The following is a 19883-nucleotide window of genomic DNA, read 5'->3' as shown; positions in this document are numbered from 1 at the left end:
GACAGGAGACAGGTGGAGAGTAGTAAACAACTTCTATTCCCTAAAATGGGCAATTTTGTATCTAGTAATATCAAAGGGATCTGGGTGTATTCATCCAGAAATAAGTTCATTCATGCTGTGGAAAAATGAAAGATGTTGGCCTGAGACTGATTTGATTGGTTATGGCATCACCATCCACTGACTATGAAACTGCAACAATGAAAATAAAAGCTACCATTTTTTGATAGCTTGCTGTGTGAGAGGCATGATGGCACATGGATTAGCACATGCAACGCTAACAACAGCCCTGTGAGGTCGATATTATTGTGTCCCTAATTTGTAAACTATATAAGAGTTTTACAGGTATTATATAAACATAAGCTGTTATTATTAACTACATAAATGTTATAGCTATATAAATGTTTCTGCTTTATAATATACAAGATAAAATTATACAACATGTAATATTTATAGTGTAGCATTTTATATGCATGCAGATATACAATGTATAACTATACATTTAAATATATAATAATATAATGAATAGATGCCATATCTAGAAAACATAAACAAAAACTGCACATAACTATATGCTTTTTATCTGTGATTCACTTTGCTACCCAAAGCTCAAGTACTTTATGCAGTAATATTCCATCTTAATTATATATGCAAATTAACATAAAATACAATACTTATGTACTATGAAATATAGTCATACTATATCATTTACATACTGTAGAGCACGTATCAACTTGTATGTAACATACATAACAGAAAGAGAAGCACACAGTACAATATCTATCCTTTGTGCCTTGGATACATTGATATTTGTTTTGCTCAGTGCCACCATATGCTATGCACTCTATGGTACATTATTCTCTAAAAATGCTAGTCTGGGCCCCAGTAAAGTGATTTCATGACCCACTTTGGGGGTGACCTACAGAATAACCTAAAGGCCCTGTCTGGTCTGTCTTCTGAGATGTCCATAAATACCTGGTGGTTTATGCTCTTTGCTTGGTCTCTGAAATCGTCAGTGCCATTTTCTGGATACGTGAACACTGAAAGAGACCAGGAGAAGTAGGAGTTTTATGAGTCCAGTTTCATGAGTCCACATTTTGGAAACATGCTTGAAGGACGTAGCTTTATTTATTCCCTGCACCACAGTTTCAGCTCAGTTTCTCCCCGCCTTTCCCCATCCTCAGCGACCCAGCTCGCATGTCATGTCTCATCTCTTGCCCTCTGTGCCCCTTACAGGGTCTGCACCGCGCTCTCTGCACACCACACCCTCATCCATGCCTCCGGGCCAGCACACATCCTCCTGCATTGCTTGGTCTCATTTGGCAGAGCTCTTCTCAGGAGTAGAAACCATGCCATTCATCTATGTTAAATGTAGCCAATTGTTTGTTAAGGGGCTGGTAGGGCAGGTGAGGTATGGTGCAATTTAACTGTATTTGAATACACTTTTCTAAGTACCAGACTCTTTGATCTCTATTAAATATCTTCATGCTAGTTTCCTGACGATCTCTGTATTCTATTTGTAGATTGAGGTTTTGAACTTCAAAATACTTCCTCGATCTCTTACTGGGAATGCATCGGGGGCTATTATTGAGAAAAAAATTAAATAGTGGTTTCTCACTTAGTGTGACCTAAAAATACACAATTCTCTACCTTTGGCATTTTAGCAGCCACTCTGTGGCCTTTGATGAAGAAAAAGGCTTTTTAAGATGGGCAGGAGTTGTCACTGTCCACACACACAGCTGTGGGAGGTCCCTGATGGGTTGATGGGTATTGGGGGGCTCTGCCTTAGCTAGTTCAAGCATCTACCCTGGAGACCAACATCATGTATCTTTCTTAAATAAAAATAAAAGGTGGCACATGTTTCCAAGTCTATATGATAGGGCCCATAGTGTTGAAATTACTCTACCTTGTAGAAGCTTTGATAATCAAAAATACAACATTGCTGTTTTGGTCTTCCCTTTGGGTCCCCTTCAGAGGGTCAAGGAAACCAGACGAGGAAGAGAAACACATCCCGGAAAGCTCCTCACCCTCTTTCAGTTAGCCCTGACAATCTCCACTGTCCTGCAAGTGGACTCAGTCACTGTGAAGGAAACGCACTTCCGAACAAGAGCCCCGTAAATGTACCAGTGCTCAGTAAACATCTATTGTCCATGGTTTATGGTTCCAGAGCCGGTGGACGCAGTTCCATTATCCCTAGGAAGTCAATATGCGGTCATGGAAGGAGCTCCGCTTTGTAGGAAAATGAAGGGCCAATGCTTACAGACCTTGTCTGCCTGAATATTTGGCTATGCAACTTCCTGGTTTAAAAGAGTAGAGACCAGCAATACTTTTCTCTGTTTTAAGTGATTACTTGAAATCTTGGCATAATACTTGATTCCATAAATATAAAACTGGACACATTTAAAGAATATTGAATAGCTGAATGGAAACATAACAAGACCATCTTCTTAGAAAATTATTGATTGAAGCTAAAATTGAGACTACATAAGATGCATGTGCAATATTCAGTTTGCTTTTACAGTTTTGTAAGTTCAAATTATTTTAGCTCTTCATTGACTATCCATTAGTCATCACGACAATGTGTATCATTTTTTGAACTATGCTGAACATTATTTGAAGTGACTCCAAATGTGTTTTCAGTCAAATGGCTACAGACAGAACTGGAACATTTCAAAAATGATTTTTTAAAAAACCCATTCCTTCTGGCTATTTCTAAGACATTGATTTGTGGGGAAAGGTATAAAGAAAGACAGCTATTTTACCAAAAAAATGTATCAGACACTTTTTTATGTTTGGTACTTTAAATTCATTTTATGAAAAATAATTTGGCTGTTGATTTCATCCATGGAAACATACAAAATCTGTGTTAATTCTGCAGGTATGTTTTCTAATGTTACAGATGCAAAATCAACCCTCAGTTTTTGCTAGTCCCCCTAAAGCTTTCTTCTCTTCCTTTTCTACATTCTTTCTCTTTTACTTCGCAGTCCTGTGAGGCCCATGTCTCCAACGAGCTGCTGATGTGGGTTCTCAGCTTTAACCTGGTCATGTACAAGTTACATTATCAGCGTGCTGACACTGACTCACCTCGCATCCCTGGAATAAACTCAACGTGGTAATTATGTACAGCCTTTCTAAAATACGTTACTGGGTTCAGGGTACTGAGGTGGTTTTGTTTCAAATTTCTGCACCCACATTCAAGAGGGGGATGAGCCAGCGATTTTCTTTCTCACGCTGTCTTCCTTTGGCTTTGAAGTCAGCATTATACCAGGCTCCTAAACTAAGTTAGAGAATGCTGCCGGCTGGCACTTTCTGTTGTCCTGAAGGAGCTTAGCTAATCTGGAAATTTTATCTTCCTTAAATGTTTGGCCAAGTTTACTTATAAAGTTGCCTGGGTCTGGCATTTTTGTTGTGAAAAAAACTTAAAATATTGATTCTGTTTCTACCATAATTGGAAGCCAAGTCAAGTTCTCTAATTCCTATTTCCTCTTGAGTCATACTTTGGTCATTGATAACTTTCTTGGCAGCTGTCCATTTGAAGTTTTAAATCTACTGGTGTGAAGTTGGTCATAAGGTGCTTTCCTGTCAACCTTTGTTGACATTTCTGCTTTTAAAATTATTACTTTTGTTTCATCGTTCTCTCTTACTCTTAAAATCATCAATTGTAAATTCTACTTTTTTAAAGAACTGCGTTTAGAATTTACTGATCTATCTGTGTCACATAATAATTCCTTGTCTTTATTACTGCCTTCCTTATCTATTCTTTTTTCTTTTACTGAATTAAAAAAATTTTTTTTTTACTGACTTATTGAATGTGATGCTCAGATTATTACTTTTCAGCTATTATCTTTTAAGGAAATATTTTTAGAGCTGAATACTCTAGGCACAATTTTAGCTGCATCCCACAAGTTGCAATAGGTATGTGTTCTTAAAAATTATTTACTTACGGTTGTGTTGGGTCTTTTTTGCCGCATGAAGGCTTTCTCTAGTTGCAGCAAGTGGGGGCTAATCTCTAGCTGTGGTTCACAGGTTTCTCGTAGCAACGGCTTGTTTTTTTGCGGAGCATTGCCTCTAATGCATGCAGATGCCAGTATTTTGTGGTGCGTGGGCTCAGTAGTTGGAGCTCAAGGGATCTATAGCTTGGGCTCAGTAGTTTTGGCTCACAGCCTTAGTTGCTCCGTAGCACATGGGATCTTCCCAGACCAGGTATCAAACCTGTGTCTTCTGCATTGGCGGGCAGATTCTTAACCACTGGACCACTAGGGAAGTCTGGTAGTGTTTTCATTATTATTTAGTTTTAAATATATTTCCATTTTCATTATTACTTCTTTGACATATTAGCTTTTAAAAAGTATGTCTTTAATTTCCTAAAAAGTGTGTTTTCCTAGTTATATTTTGGGTATTCATTTCTATCTTGTTTGCACTGTAGTTAGAAAGATGCGTTCTATATCTTATTAATTCTGTGAAAGTTATGAAGTGTGCATTATAGTCCAGTAGGTAAGCAATAGTTTCATGTGTTCTTAAAAAGAATGTGAATTCCTCATTTGTTAGATGAAGCATCCTTTTTAATTTTAATTTTTTATTATTTTTAATTGAAGTACAGTTGGTTTACAATGTTGTGCTAGTCTCAGGTGTAAAAGTGATTTAGGATACATATATATGTATGTGTGCCATGCCAATTTGCTTTAGCCATGTCCGACATCTTGCAACCCTATGGATGGTAGCCTGCCAGGCTCCTCTGTCCATGGGATTCTCTAGGCAAGAATATTGGAGTGGGTTGCCATGTACTCCTCCAGGGGACCTTCCCGATCCAAACCCATGTCTCTTATGTCTCCTACATTGACAGGCGGGTTCTTTACTACTAGCGCTGCCTGGGAAGCCACTTTGTAAATATATTAATATATTCATTCTTTTGGAGTGTCCTTTGAAAGTTAATTAGGTTAGGATCGTCAAGTACGTCCACAGATCCTCCATGTCTATACTGAATCTCTTTGTCTATCTCATTTGCCAGTGACCAAGAGGTGTGGTAAAATCTCTGATTATGAAGTGCAATGCCAATTTCCTAACAGTTCCGTCAATTTCTCCTTGACTTTTTGTCATCCTGAGGCTATGCATTAGATAGATGCTTCACCCTTTGCTTATGACCTTGCTTCCTGGGGAGATTCGGGAGTTAAGGCAAAAGCGAAGACCAATAATTCTGCCCCTGTCAGTTTCTGAGGCACCAAGGAATAATGTTGAAGACAACAGCCAGAAATCCTCAGACCTGCTCAAGCGATTCATAATATAAGAGAGAAAGCAGAGACTGCGTTTTTATCAGTAAAGACATGAGTATCAATTGTACTTCTTCTGAGGTGGCCTTGGAAATATTCCTCAAGAATTTTGATACAACACCTGGCTGGCAGAAATAATACCTGTGTGCCCGTGCACTTTTTAGAACACACGTGAAACACATGATACAGACCTGGAAGCTCTCCTTGCCAAAACTGTGAGAAGATGAGAGGGAACTTGGACTCTATGTAACCAAGTATGTTGTTTCTCAAACTGCACAGACAGAGCATTAAATCCAAATCAAAGGAACACGTTTTGAAGCAAATTGCTGCATAACTACTCACCCTCACTTCTAAGAGGGCATGTGAAGAAGAAAGCTACTGCTGATCAAAGGAATATTTAATAGATCTCTAAAGTGTTTAGATCTCTAAAGATCAACAGATTTCTTTGAATAAGACTGTGAAAATGCCCCTTAATGTGAAAAAGAGACAGCAGATAATCAACTTGTGTTCTTGAGTGTATTACTCAGTGTCTCAGTTCCCTTAATCTATCCGGTATTTGTTGTGTGTATGTCTATGTATCCTTGTGTGTGTATGTTGGAGGAGAGGGTGTTGGACCAAATGGTCTCTAATCCTGTTTCTCAAATGTTAACAAAAATATGAACCACAGATTCATCTGCAAATTCTGATTTTGCAGGGCTGGGGCAGCCTGAGAGTTTGCATTTCTCATGGGCTCTCAAGTTCTGCCCAGGTTGCTGGTCCATGGGCCACACGTGAAGTCGTGACGCTCTGGACTGTATCTTTGACACTCTATGACCTTATGACGACTTCAATAATAGCAATAGTGCTTCATAGTGATGATCCTTAAATACGGTTGTTCATAATTTAAAACTCTAAGAAGATCCCCTTTAAAAAAAAATAGTTTATGGTTGTGCTGTCTTTGCTGCTGCATGCAGGCTTTCTCTAGTTGTAGCAAGTGAGGGCTACTCTTCATTGCTGTGGACGGGCTCCTCATTGCCATGGCTTCTCTTGTTGCGGCACGTGGGCCCTAGAGAAGCATGGGCCACAGCAGCTGCAGCACATGGGCTCTAGAATATGAGCTCAGTGGTTGTGGTGCATGGGCTTAGCTGCTCCATGGCATGTGGGAGCTTCCTGGACCAGGGATTGAACCCATGTCCCCTGTGTTGACTGGACTACCAGGGAAGTCCCTAGAAGACCACTTTCTGAGTAAAGAAATCCCCAGGGCAAATAGAGACCTCATCTACTGAGGAATGGCTGACAGCATCCATCAAGCTGGATCAGGCTGGTGGAGGCAGAGAGGGAAGTGGTGGGCACATGCTGGGTATGATTCTGAAGGCCAGCAGATAAAATCTGCCAACAGACAAGACAAGAGGTGCGAGAAGAAGGGTGTCAAGGATGATGCCAAAAGCCTTGGCCTGATAATCTAGCAGAATGACATTCCTACAAGTGAGTAGGAGCAACAAAGAAGAGTCAATTTCAGTGGGTGGTTGGGCAGGGAGGCAAGTGAGGGACTCAAGAGTCCACTTGGGTGCATTAGCTTAAAGAGGCCTGTCCTCCATTCACATGGCCATGTCCAGCAGGCTACAGGCAGCAGAGGCAGCTAAGAGGCCTAATGCTAGGAATGAAGCTTCAGAGTCATCAGTGAATGGGTAGTATTTACATTCATTATCTCATTTAAAGATCACGAGGCTCTATGGATTTGGTGTTATTAGCATTGTCATTTTAGAGGTGAAGTGACTAAAGCAGAGAGAAGCGAGGTCTCTCGAAGGCCACATGATCACTAAGGGAAGCCCAGCCTCCACTTTCAGAGCAGGCAGGGGCCCAGGACCAAATACATCCAGTGCAGTTATGATGAGAGGCCACCCGTGGTTTGGCGAAAAGCGTCTGGGGCAGGTGTCAGTTGCTCAGTCGTGTCTGACTCTGCGACCCCGTGGACTGCAGCCCGCTGGACTCCTCTGTCATGGGATTCTCCAGGCAAGAGTACTGGAGTGGGCTGCCATTTCCTTCTCCAGGGGATCTTCCCAACCCAGGGACTGAAGCCGGGTCTCTTGCACTGTAGGCAGATTCCCTACCGTTTGAGCCAGCAGGGGCAGGAGACGGGCAGAATCAGACTCAGGGGAAGAACAGCTGACCAGACCTGAAGCACTGAGACGCAGCTCTGGCTTATATTCCAGTCTCTGGTGAGTTTGGGTCTAAGATACTGATGAACTCCAGGGCTGCTGGCCCAAATTCAGTTGCTGGATCTGCAGTGCTAGAGAGACCCGGGCTGGGTGCATGCAGGGTTATGGCTCTGTCTCAAGGGGCCCAGCAGCTGGCGCTCTCTGATCTGTCTCCCTCATGGCACTGCTAAGTGCTCCCTGGATATCTGCATGGATCCCAAAGTATAGTTTTCCCCATGTGATACCAAAGGCTTCTTACTCTAGCGGTATGCTTTAGCAGCTGTGTACAGGCTTGGCAAGAGGGGGGCCCTGATAGATGCTGACAGTTATTTAGGAAGGAAGGTCATCACAGAGGCACAATCCTAACTGGAGAAGAGACATGAGTGAATTCCTAGAGCTAAGGAAATGGAAATGATACCTCATTGTATGACAGCTACTGACAACGCAGCTACACGGTATTTGATGTAGAAGTTCTGTTTCCAGTCTGGAAAAGGCAGGGACAACCAGGCAAGTGGAAAATCTGTCCAAGGCAGCACTCTCCGGTGCTTCCCACATGGGGATTAGAGCCACAAGCGGTAACTTCTGCCAGGAGAAGGCATTCAGCCCAAGGTAACAAAACAGGTCAGGGCCTGCAACATTGCTGGGTTATGTAGTTTTGCTGGTGGTAGAAAACACTTCATAATTTTTTTTTTTTTAATAAATGAGAGGAAGTTAAGCAGTTGTTGACATCAAAGAGGCTCATCAAGATTCAAGTATTAGGAGCTGGTTATGTCTCTTTAAGCTAAGAGGAGATTCTTTCTCAATGTTAGCCAGTGGTAGCATGTAGTTGGTATTTAACAAGTATTCCAGGAATTATTTTAAAAAGGGCTTATGCTATCAGAAAACTAAATGATATTAATAAGGAATATCTGTGTTGATTGTGCAGATCAGATTTTGAATCTTAGTTATCTCTGCTGGGGAGGAGCCCAGGGGAGGCCCCCACTCCTCAGCACCACCCCTCACTTGAGCAGGCACATCACTGTGAGTACTTCCGATGTTTTCTCTCTGGGATGCCCTGTTCATCCAGTATAGGTCAGTGGGGAAGGTGACATGTTAACAAAAAGGTCTGGAAGGACCTCCATGTCCTTAAAGCATGAGAACTCAGGAGCCAGAGCTCAGGGAATGTTATAACTGAATTCCTGAAATCCACCAAAATTTATCCGTTCCCCTCCATATTATCAAACACTGTCCAGCCTGAATTCCAGAGGTAGCTGAGAAAGAGAAGGGCCTGGAAGTCATGTGAGCCTGCCTGCTGATCTGGATGATGGATGAGATCCCCGTTTGCGCTGGGCGGTGGTGCCTGATCCCCACGCCCTGACTTACCACTGTTGCTCCGCTTCCGCAGGTCATACCCGTCTCCTGGCCCATCAGCCTCTTCAGGAACCTCCACGAGATCTGAAGTCTTGAAAAGAGGGAACAGCAGCGAATAAGCAATGTCATTTAAGTGACTGAGTAAGCAGAGACTGTGATACCAGTAGAAGAACTAAGGTGGAATTTGCATGATACTGTCTTAAGCATCTCATCACTGCTCTCTTGTCTGTTTGGCTAACTTCAGAGAGGCTGTGTCCTCCCTCTCGAGCACTGTCCCTCCCTCCTGGTGTCCGGGGCAGGCTCAGGGGATGGCACAAGAAAGGTGCTCAGTGAGAGGTGAATGAGTGCCTATACGCACCGGCTATAGTTAGGCTGCTTCCCAGGAAGAGACGACAGAGAGAAATCAGAATTCCTGCCCACATCCTATTACTTAAAATGTTCAGTAGAACTATAGCTTTTTCTAGGTGAGTGCTGAACATTAATTCTGCAGAACAAGATGCACTTTTGAGGGTTGCATTACTTAGGTATGAGTTAAAGCCTGCTTCCATTGCTGCAAAAAGTAATTGTTTCAGTAACATCAATACTTATTCTGCCCTTTCTTATGTATAGGAAGAGTTATATTCATTATAGGGCTTCCATGGGGGCTCAGATGGTAAAGAATCTGCCTGCAATCTGGGAGACCTGGGTTTGATCCCTGGGTCAGGAAGATCCCCTGGAGGAGGAAATGGTTACTCACTCCAGTATTCTCACCTGGAGAATCCCCTGGACAGAGGAGTCTGGCAGGCTAGAATCCATGGGGTCACAAAGAGTTGGACATGACTGGGCAACTAACACTTTCACTTTTTTTTGCATAGTCATTATTTAGGTTACAGAAATAACAGCAACAATAATAAAGCAGCACTCTAAATAGCTAATTATAACCAATCATCTACCGCCTGCTATTTTTAAGTACTTTATATGAATTGTCTCATTTATGCTTCACAATAATTCTATGATAGATCTATTTTTCAGATAGGAATCTGAAGCCCAGAGAGAACTCAACTCGAAGTCTCAGAGTTCCTAAGTGGTAGAGCTGGGGTTAGACCTCTGGCATTGTCTCCAGAGTCCATGCTCTTTTTAAAAATAGAGTTGATCTACAATATTATGTTAGTTTCAGGTATACAACATAAAACTTCAGTATTTTTTGCAGATTATACTCCATTAAAGGTTATTTCAAGATAATGGTTTATAATTCCCTGTGCTATACAGTATATCCTCACTGCTTAGCTACTTGATAATTGTTTGTATCTGTCGATCCCATAGACCTAATTTGTCCCTCTCCCCTTTGGGAACTATAAATTTGCTTTTCAATCTGTGAGTCTGTTTCTGTTTTGCATATACATTCATTTGTATTATTTTTTAGATTGCACACATAAGTGATATCATACAGTATTGGTCATTCTCTGACTTATTTCACTAAGCATAACATTCTCTAGATTCAGCTCCTAAGCACTGGGAGATGCTTATTTTTGCTTATTTTCTTATTATTTTTTTGTCATAATACATGTTTTGTGGGGTCTTAGTTCCCCAACCAAGGATCAAACCTGCACCCTCTGCAGTAGAAGCATAGAGTCCTAACCACTGGACTATCAGAAAAAACCCCTCACCTCTCTAAAAGAGGAATTCAGGGGGCCTTAGAGGAGAGTCACATACTTTTAAAACAATTTACATCTCACTAGAGAGGAACGAGTTGGCCTTCCTAGCTCTTCTCATCAGTCCTAAAGTCCTATAGTGCTGCCTTTCTGAGACTGATTTCTTGTTACAATTTAGCTTTAAGATTTGTTTCAGCCATTCTTCCTTTCATGACACATCAGAAAGAAGAAAAAAATAAATGTCACAGGGTCTCTAAGTCACTTGGACCCTTCTCCCCTGCAGCTCACTGTTTCTGAACAAAAGTTGCTATGATGATGTTAATTTAATCTCATAAAACTGAAGGTCATTCCTAAACGAGCTAACCAACTCCTAGAAAGTTTTTGTATTTGGTTTCTGCTGGCTTTCCCAAAGCCATCAAGCTTTTTATATTCTACAGCGTTTGAAAGCACATGAGAGGAAACCTAATAATTTAGAAACAGCCAGGCAGCCACTTCCCGACAATGTAAAGCAAGTGCCTCTGTAGCCCTGGAAGAAAAGAAACCTTTGCTACGTGGGAATATGTTCGCTTCAGGACATAACAACACTGCCAGAATGGCAAGAGGCTGAAGTTCATTACCACTGACCCTGCAGGAAGGAAGCAAAGCCATTTTAAAGTAGCGATCAATTGTCTCTGCTTGCTTCCGCCAAGGCCAGCTGGGCTCCAGGGAGAGAGCAAAGTGACAGATACTCAGGCACAGTTTGACTTGTCTCTGTCTCCCTGCAGCTCTCAGGACGATGCCTTCACAGAACAAAATTCCAGGAAACACTTACCAGTGGAACCAGTGCCAGGAAGTATAAGCGGACCACGATGAACCAGCAAGTTACTGACATACAGAAAACAATGTTTTTTTGCCCCTAAAACCAGTCTGTAGGGTCAAGACACAGACACGAAAGCAGCCTGGACATCCCTCAAGTGTGCCTGTGATGTTCCTCTTGCTCCAAACACCAGTCACACATGCAGAGGCGAAAACGTTCACTGCCTCCTGCCGAGTGGTCCCTGGGATGTCTCTGTGCTAAAACTAGCTAACCAACTAGTTAGTTGAGCTAGTTCCTGCGAGCTCAGAACCGCAGGAGTGGACGCTGCATGTCAGACTTATCTCTGAGGTGCCTTCTTTCTGCTACAGAGCTGAGTGGCATCTTGGGGCATTCATAGAAATTCTGGTTAGGACAGTCAGAGAGAATGATGATACCAGGTCACAGAGATGCACAGAACACTCATTTTTTAGGTCAGGTCAAACAAAGGAGCTTCCTTGGCGGCTCAGATGGTAGTAAAGACTCTGCCAGCAATTCAGTCCCTGGGTGGGGAAGATCCCCTGGAGAATGGAATGCCAACCCACTCCAGTATTCTTGCCTGGAGAATTCCATGGACAGAGGAGACTGGAGGGCTACAGTCTATGGGGTCATAAAGAGTCAGACACGACTGACTGACTTCACTACTGCTATTACTAAGTGTGGGAGAGGTGCCGGGGGGATGGTGATGTGACCCGTGGACGGAAACGCCCCATGCCTCTGGGGAGGGCAGTGTTCGTGTGAAAAAAATCAAAGGGAGGATCTTGCTTTAAAGAGAAAGGACTGAGAACATGTGAGAAAGGGCTGTATTCTTGAACTGGGATGCAGCTGGAAGGAGAACATGACACAGCTGGGACATTCCAGCTTCTGCCCTTGTTTGGGTCGAACCTTTCTATGTGTTGGCAGATATGCTGTCTAATGGAGGGAGGGGGGGAGGAACACAGGGGAGAGTCAGGATTATGAGGCCAAGAGTGTGGTCTCTGAGGATCTCTGGGGGCTGGCCACAGAACGTTACCCTTCAGTGCCCCAAGGCACTTGGAGCCCCCTTTGGAGGCCTCGTGACTCCCGCGACTCCCCCCTGAACGCGCTCTGTGGTTCTCCAGGCCTGCCCTGCCTGGGGCCACAGCGGGTTACCCGAGGGAGGAGGAGGCAATCACCGAAGTTCTGTGAGGTGAGTCGGAGCCGCTGCCCGAGCTGCTCTTCTTTGTCCTCTGGGCCAGTGAGGTGCCGAAGCGGAGGGTCTCATACACAGGGTCCACCTTATTGCCGCAGGCTGCAACAGAAGAGAAAGCTCATCTGAGACAGGGTTCCCTCAAGTCATGGTCGGGGACACAGCCGACCACTGACCACACCTCCTGGGTTAACGACACCAGAAGTAAGTTCTGCACAACGGACCCGCTAACCCCTGGGAGACCCCTGGGGAAGTGAGGCTTCTGTGGTCAAGTATCCTTGGGGATGTGCACCTCTCCCCATGATTGTGCCAATTTTCCGGCACCCTCCACTGCACTCAGTGCTCTCTGCTCCCGAACGTTCCCTGACTGGCTGGTTCTCCTCTTTGTTATCCATCCCCAGGGCTCCAATGCCAAGGTTCTTCCCAGAGACCGACTTTATTTCCTCTAGCGAAAGGCTCTGCTTGCCAAGGTACAAAATCTCGTGACACAAAGCCGGCAGGAGGAGGCAAGTGTTTGGAAAGAAAGTCACATTACTAGGCTTCCTGAATTTCTAATTAAAAGCTTTCTAGTTTGTAAATTTCTAGGTTAAAACGTGTTCCCCCGCCTCCACCAAAAGGCAAACATAAATGTAGAGATTTTCAGAAAGAAAGAAAACATAGAAGTAAACTGAAAGGTACTGCTGAAGAATACATTCAAGCCAGAAATATCTGTAAGACATTATTTATCCTCATTAAAGAATAACTGATATTCACTGAGCTCCTTTCAAGCACTGGTCTTATGATGTATCTCTGTTTATTTTCGTATACAGAAAATTATGAAAAGCAGCCATTGCAGTTCTCAGAGCACAGGGTCCAGCGGGTTGAGTTACTTGCTCAGACACACATCTGGCCAGTGGGGGAACTGGGCTCTGACCCAGGTCTATGGGAAGCCATGCTTCATGCTGCTTCCACTCTGCTGTGGTGCTGAGAGCTGGCACAGCATGTCAGCAGCCTTTGGGACCTGGGTGTCTCTCAAGTTTCATCAGGGCAAGGAGAAAAACTTCAGGGGAATTTGGTCCACTTTCAGTTTCCCCTCCAGCAAATCAAACGACCATAACCTAGTTAGCCACCGAATGAATGCACTCCGCCCAGCCCCCTGCCACCCCTGTGGCCCTGGGACCCAGGAGGAGGGCAGGCCTCAGCTTGGATGTTGCTGCTCAACCCAACGCAACCCAGCAAGGTCGCAACTCACCAATGGGCATAACTTCTTTAATGCAGCCAAACTGTTCATGAATGAGCAAGGGGGAGCTGTAGTAACGCCGAAACCCCTTTGGCTGGGGAGAGAGAATGGGAAAGAAAAGGGTTCAGTGTCACTGCTGAGATGGAGGCAACCACTTGAGAACTCTGAAAATGAAACCAGTTGGTTTCTCTAGGGACGCCTCCCTGTCGCCCTTTAAGATGCTGACATGGCCTCTAATTTCTCCCTGGGGTGGGGGTGGGGAGGTACAGCTGTCAATAAGCAAGCCCCACTCCCTCCAGAAAGCAGAACCCCCCCGCCCCGCCCTCCCGTCCTGCCTCTCCTCTGCACGCTGCCTGCTGCCGCCTCCTTTCTGCTGGGCTCCTTATCCCCTCGGATACAAATGGACCCTTGTGTATTCTCTCACCACGTGGTCTATCACACTCATTCAAAGGCCTGGGCGTGGGCAAGCGCACCTCACAGGGAGACCTCAAGTCCCTTGTATGTCTGATGAGCTCTGAGTTCCAGATCCCATTCTGTTTCCCGGACCTCTCACCCATGGTCTCTGCCCTGGCTTGTGGGAAACACCGTGGGAGGAGGAGGAGGAGGAGGGGGGAGCAAGTGAAGCGGGGGTTTTGGAGAAGACGGTACTGCCAGTCAAGAGTACAGAGAGGAACTCTAAGAATCGTGGCTTCACCCCAGACTCAAAAAGGAATGTCAGGGCCCTGCTCCTACAAGAATCCCAGAACCCTCTCCAACGTTCCTGGCAAGCGTTCCTTCGGTGAACACTGCTGGGGACGTGGGTGGCAGGAACTCTCACTAACCCGGGATGGAGGACCTTAGTGGCATTATCTCTGGTTGTTAAGACATGGAACCTACTGATCCTAGGTGCTTTCCCTGGAGCCGTAGAGAACAACACAATTCTTCCATGCGCCAGATCTTAAGTTTTTCTGAATCAGCTATCATGACCTAAGTGTCTCTAGGGCAGACCTTTTTGGTCCCTTCTAGTAACAGAATTCTTTGGCCATCCTAGTTTCAAATATTTTCAAAAGTGTTCTGGGTGGCTTTCTATCATTGTGTAGCACCAGTAGGGAAGCCCACTCCTGAGATGAGACAATCAGCCAGCATGGGCCAGGCTGAGGGTCTCTCTCTGGGTTTGGCCATCATGATCCATGATAGTAGTATAGATTTTTACTACTCCACTTCTGTGGAGTGGTTAATCTCCATCCCATTCTTGATATCCTCTGAGCTGTCAGCCCATTGAACTGGGGCTGAGGAGGTGCCTGGGATGCCTAACTTTTACTTTCAAAACCTGGACAGTCCCGGGATGTGGGACTTGAGGGCTAACACTGACAAAGTCCTGACCCAAGACAAGTTGTCCACTTTACTAAAGACCCTGAGTTTTTTCTACACACAGAACTTGCACCTCTTCAGTTGAAAAAGCTCCTCCTTACTCAATCCTACTAGGAAGCCAAGCTGGCCAGCCAGAGACTGGGGCGGGGTGGGGCGGTGCTTCCTGATTTCATCAGGCAGGCAAGTGCCCCGAGCAGGGGTTTTGGGGTACGCTCTGGGCACGAGCCCTTACCAGCTTGCCCATGCACCGCTGGGGTGCCAGGCCATCCATGCACTTGTGGTGGATGCTCATCTTACAGGCCTTGCAACGCAGTCCATGCTTAGCATTTGTTCCTGTTGGATATATGGCGAGCTTTGGTTAGGACACAACGTACTTTCCCAGATACTTGTATGAATTCTTTCCTGTGACTTGTACAAAGCTTTCAAAATGGACAAACTATTATGGTACATTCTTTTACCTTCTTCTCTATTTTCTATGCAAAGTATCAGTTCTGGTTTCCCTCCACTCCTTTCCTGTTCATTTCTCCAGGAAACCTCAATCTTCTCTGCTTTCATCACTCATTCAATTCAAACTCGCAAATCCCACTTTCTTGGCTCTTCACATGGGTCACATTTCTGCTCTTTTATGTACCTCACTAAGTAGCCCAAGTCCAGACATTCTGTCCATTTACCTGAATTCCTATCACAGAGTCTGAGCTCTTGGGCACTCTCTGGAAAATACCCAATACAGGGGGAACAGCGTGGTCTGTGTGATATCAGGGCTGATGATGCTCTGAAGTGGGGGACAGAGAGAGCTCGATCAGACATCAGCCCTGGCCTGGGGGAGGAGGAAGGGCAGTGGGTGGCAATTAAACCACCTCTGCAGCGAGTCACTTAAGTGTCCTGGGACAGGGTGCCGTAGCACGGTGAGAAGGAAGAAAGCAGAAGAGGGGAGGACAGAGAGAGGCACCCAGGGAACTGTGCTGCTGCCCCAGGCCCGTGGCAGCAGTGCTGGAACGGCATGGGGAGGACAGACCAGGGCGCTGGATGTGGCAGCTTCAGGAAGGTGGGGGCGGAGCTGGGCACCTCATTTGTTTTAGAAAGTGGCTAGAAGGAGACAAGGAGAGGATGTTAAAATGGGCTGTGTTGTGTCTCCACTGAGTCCAGGACAGAGGATACAGATGGCACAAGAGGTGCTATCTGCTCTGATTTATTAAAGGGAAATAGGTGCTTGGCTTCCAGGCGGGCCTTAAAAATTTGGTGCCGAAATGCATTTCACAGCTAAGTGACTGAGCAATTCAATCCTATTAGGAAAGAGGAAGGGAAGTGGGAGACTGGAGGGAGCACTTCTTTGCAGAGCTGTTTGGGCATTAAGGGTTTTATCCCAAAACGATCCTTCTCTACATAATGAGAAGAATGTGGTGCTTTCTCCTCCGTCTCCTCCTACTGAGGGGGTTTGGAGGAGATTTGGACGTAGGGCTGTGGCCACACCCTTGGGAGAGAATACAGGTGAGAGATACAGGTGACCGGTGGTCCTGGCAGCCTGTCCGGGAGACATAGCCATAGAGGCGAGCCTGCACCCTAAAAGCTTGTCAGCAAGGGGATGTGTGAATACCTCCTGTGGACCACGCTGAATGCTGCCTGAGAAGACCAGCTAGAAAGGCAAAGGGCCTCCCTCAACAGGAATTGATCTGTCCATGTACTGTGATCCAGGAGCCCACAGGTCTCCCTCTGTATATCATAGCTGGCAGGCAGGTCTGGTGGCTCAGACGGTAAAGAATCCGCCTGCCATCAGGAGACCTGGGTTTGATCCCTGAGTCAGGAAGATCCCCCGGAGGAGGGCATGGCAACCCATTCCAGTATTCTTGCCTGGAGAATTCCATGGACAGAGAAGCCTGGCAGGCTACAGTCCAAAGTGAGGAGAGCTCGAGATACGTAAGATCCACCTCCACCTGCACCTCCTCATCCAAACCACCACCATGCCTATTCTGGATGGTGACTGAACTGTCTACCTGTTTTTATGTTCCTCCCTGGTATGTATAAAGGCCAGACAAACGTACTCAAATCCCCTTCTCCTGCTTAACTGTCTCTCAGGAGGTTCTCCCTGCTTTTCTGATGTTATACAAAATGCTTACCGTGGTGGCAAGACTTTGTACGATTTGGTGGGAACCTTCACCAGGGTATAGCTACATGGCCTCCTTCAAGTCCCTTAAATGCACAAGCTCTTGAATCTCCGGGAGTCTTCACACATGCTGCTTTGTGTGTGTGGAACGCTGTGCCTGTCCCTCCTCACTCGTGTCACTGATCCTCATCCTTAGGGTGGCTTGGCATTTCTTCAATGAAGGCTTCTTAGAACACGCCCCTTTCCCTGTCTAAATCATATTTTTTCCTATTAGTCTTTTCATGGCACTCTGTTGTTATCTTTCACAGTATTTATCACAATTATTACTTATTTGAGTTTTTTTTTTTTTTTCCATCTGAACTATGAACTCAGTGAGGCTAAGGCTATTTGCCACTGTATACCAGCTCTGGGTTTGGTTCCCAATAAACATGCATTAAAGAAATTAATGAACAAACTCTGTATTTTATCGTCAGTCACACATGTGCTGAAATCAGTAGTGACTAATTCACATAATTAATTGAAATGGTTTTACTGATGGTGTGAAAAGCATTTGGAGACCATCTATTTCACAGATGAGAAGCCTGAGGGTCCAAGCAGTAGAGTGACTTGCCTCGGGTTCGAGGAAGTCCTGTCTAGTTCCACTCTTCCTGGACTTGATTCAAACATTTCCTCCTTTTATTTGATTGTTTCACTGACAAGAGGATGCACTTGGGGATGTGGTAAGTCGCTTCAGTCATGTCTGACTATTTGTGACCCCATGAACACCAGGCTGCTCTGTCCATGGATTTCCCAGGCAAGAATACTGGAGTGGGTTGCCTGCTCTTCTCCAGGGGATCTTCCTGACCCAGGGATGGAACCCACATCTCTTATGTTTCCTGCATTGGCAGGCAGGTTCTTTACCACTAGCGCACTTGGGGATAATGAAATGATAAAATAAGGAACTATGAGAACCTGACATTCAGCTAACAAAATCAACAAGAAAACCCTTGACAGGACAAAGTCCTAGAAACTCTTCAGGAGGTATTACCTGATAATCCCATCCTGAAGGCACATTGAACAAAAGATTGTTTGCTATTACAAACACAGAAAGTTGAAGTGACATATAAACGCACCATAAATTACTAGATATGTGTGTTTGATCATAAATACTAGTTGGACAGTCTCTTTTTCACTTTGACAATAAGCACTTAGTTGAAAGACTGCAATGCCTTCAAAAGACTGGACTTTGAAAGCAGTAACTTAATTTTTGTTTTCAAATTGGAGAATGCTATTTGTGCCCTATGTGAGAATGTAACTAAAAGCTTCAAAGAGGAAAGTTATTTCATTGTGTGCTGGACTTTGAAATAGAGCCATTATATATTAAGGTATATTTTCCTTCAGACTTGAGCACTGTAATTTCAGTTTTCCCTGTTTGTTCTAACACACTCCACTGTATGAGTCAGACCACTAGCAATTATTCGGTTTTAGGTGTTCCAATTTCTACTGTGTAATAACAAGAGTGATTGAGGAGGAAAGCTTGTATTCTGTGACTTAGAGAATAGTTCAAAGGAATAATTTACCTCCCAGCAGTGGCATTAGTTTACTGTAGCAAAATAGGGAGAAGCTATGATCTAACTTGTTTTATTACCACCAACCTCCATCACAAATGCATCACTGAACATGACCCTTATGCCTCAGTAGGGTGGGAAAAGCATGGTTTTAAATGTGAATCCCTCATGCAGGCTCTTTAAACTAACATTCTTGGAGCCCCAGCTGTCTTATCGTCAAATGGAAACAGTACTAACTACTATCAGGATTGCTAATAGTAACAGCATCATAATACATACAAAGGGGATAACATGGGTTTACACACTTGGAAACAAAAAAGTATAAGTGGATTTTGAGTAAGCATGGTGGACAAGTCACAGGAGTTTCCTACTTACTCATACCAAAACTCCATTAAAATTAGCAAGGAAAAAAGATGATATAGACCCCCAATAATAGGATTATCAGAAGGAGTTGCAAGGATATAAGAAAGTTCGACATCCTTTTGGAAGACAGCAACTGGAGGTACTGTAAGAAGTTTAGCAGAAGAGATGAAGATTGGATTTCTCAATAGCAACTTGGAAACTAGACGATCACAGAGCTTTAAAAAATGTGGAATTTCAAATATCTGAGAGAAAATAATTTCTAACCTAGAATTTTATACCCAGTCAAATTACCAACAGGTATGAAGGTAGCATAAACACATATTCAGATTTTCAAGGAATTAAAACTATATACTTTTCACGTACTCTTCCTTAGAATACTAGTGAAGAATATGCCTTAACAAGATGAAGAAATAAATCAGGGAAGAGGAAAATATCAGACTCAGTGTGCAACACAAGAACCACACAGAGGAGAGATAAATGATGTGCATACATGACAACACTATAATAGCCCTAAACAGGAGCCATGGATGATATGAGGCTAGGGGAAAAATGAAACTTAAATGTTTATGGAGTTTTTAAAGATTTGGATATCTTAATAGATATGGGATTTGATAGGTATATGGGGGCATATAAAAAAATAATTACAGGTGTAGGAAAAGTCAAGGAAATGATAAAGGCAATTTTCAATTTGGGGCAACATAAAACCTGTGTAAGAAAAGAAATGTAACAGTACCATGCTTGAATCAGATGTTAGCAACAGGGACTTCCCTAGGGAACCGGTGGTTAAGAATCCTGCCAATGCAGGGAACATGGGTTCGATCCCTGGTCCGGGAAGATCCCACATGCCCTGGGCAACTAAATCCACGAGCCACAACTACTGA

General features: G+C 44.2%; 1 protein-coding gene across 2 annotated transcripts in view; it reads right to left on the bottom strand.

Moving 5' to 3' along the window:
- Positions 1-19883, bottom strand: part of STAC (SH3 and cysteine rich domain) — a 113798-nt gene that overhangs the window by 32928 nt on the left and 60987 nt on the right. For both annotated transcript variants that reach the window (XM_065932970.1, XM_065932969.1), the window contains exons 3-7: positions 15224-15324; positions 13654-13735; positions 12409-12524; positions 8804-8882; positions 973-1037 (exon numbers count right to left, since the gene is read on the bottom strand). In XM_065932970.1, coding sequence (XP_065789042.1) covers positions 973-1037; positions 8804-8882; positions 12409-12524; positions 13654-13735; positions 15224-15324 — 443 coding nt within the window. The remainder of the gene's footprint in view (positions 1-972; positions 1038-8803; positions 8883-12408; positions 12525-13653; positions 13736-15223; positions 15325-19883) is intronic.

This window comes from Muntiacus reevesi, chromosome 4, assembly GCF_963930625.1.
Source record: "Muntiacus reevesi chromosome 4, mMunRee1.1, whole genome shotgun sequence".
Classification (NCBI taxonomy): Eukaryota; Metazoa; Chordata; class Mammalia; order Artiodactyla; family Cervidae; genus Muntiacus; species Muntiacus reevesi.
Note: the sequence above shows the minus strand (reverse complement) of the source record. Positions and strands in the feature narration are given on the sequence as shown.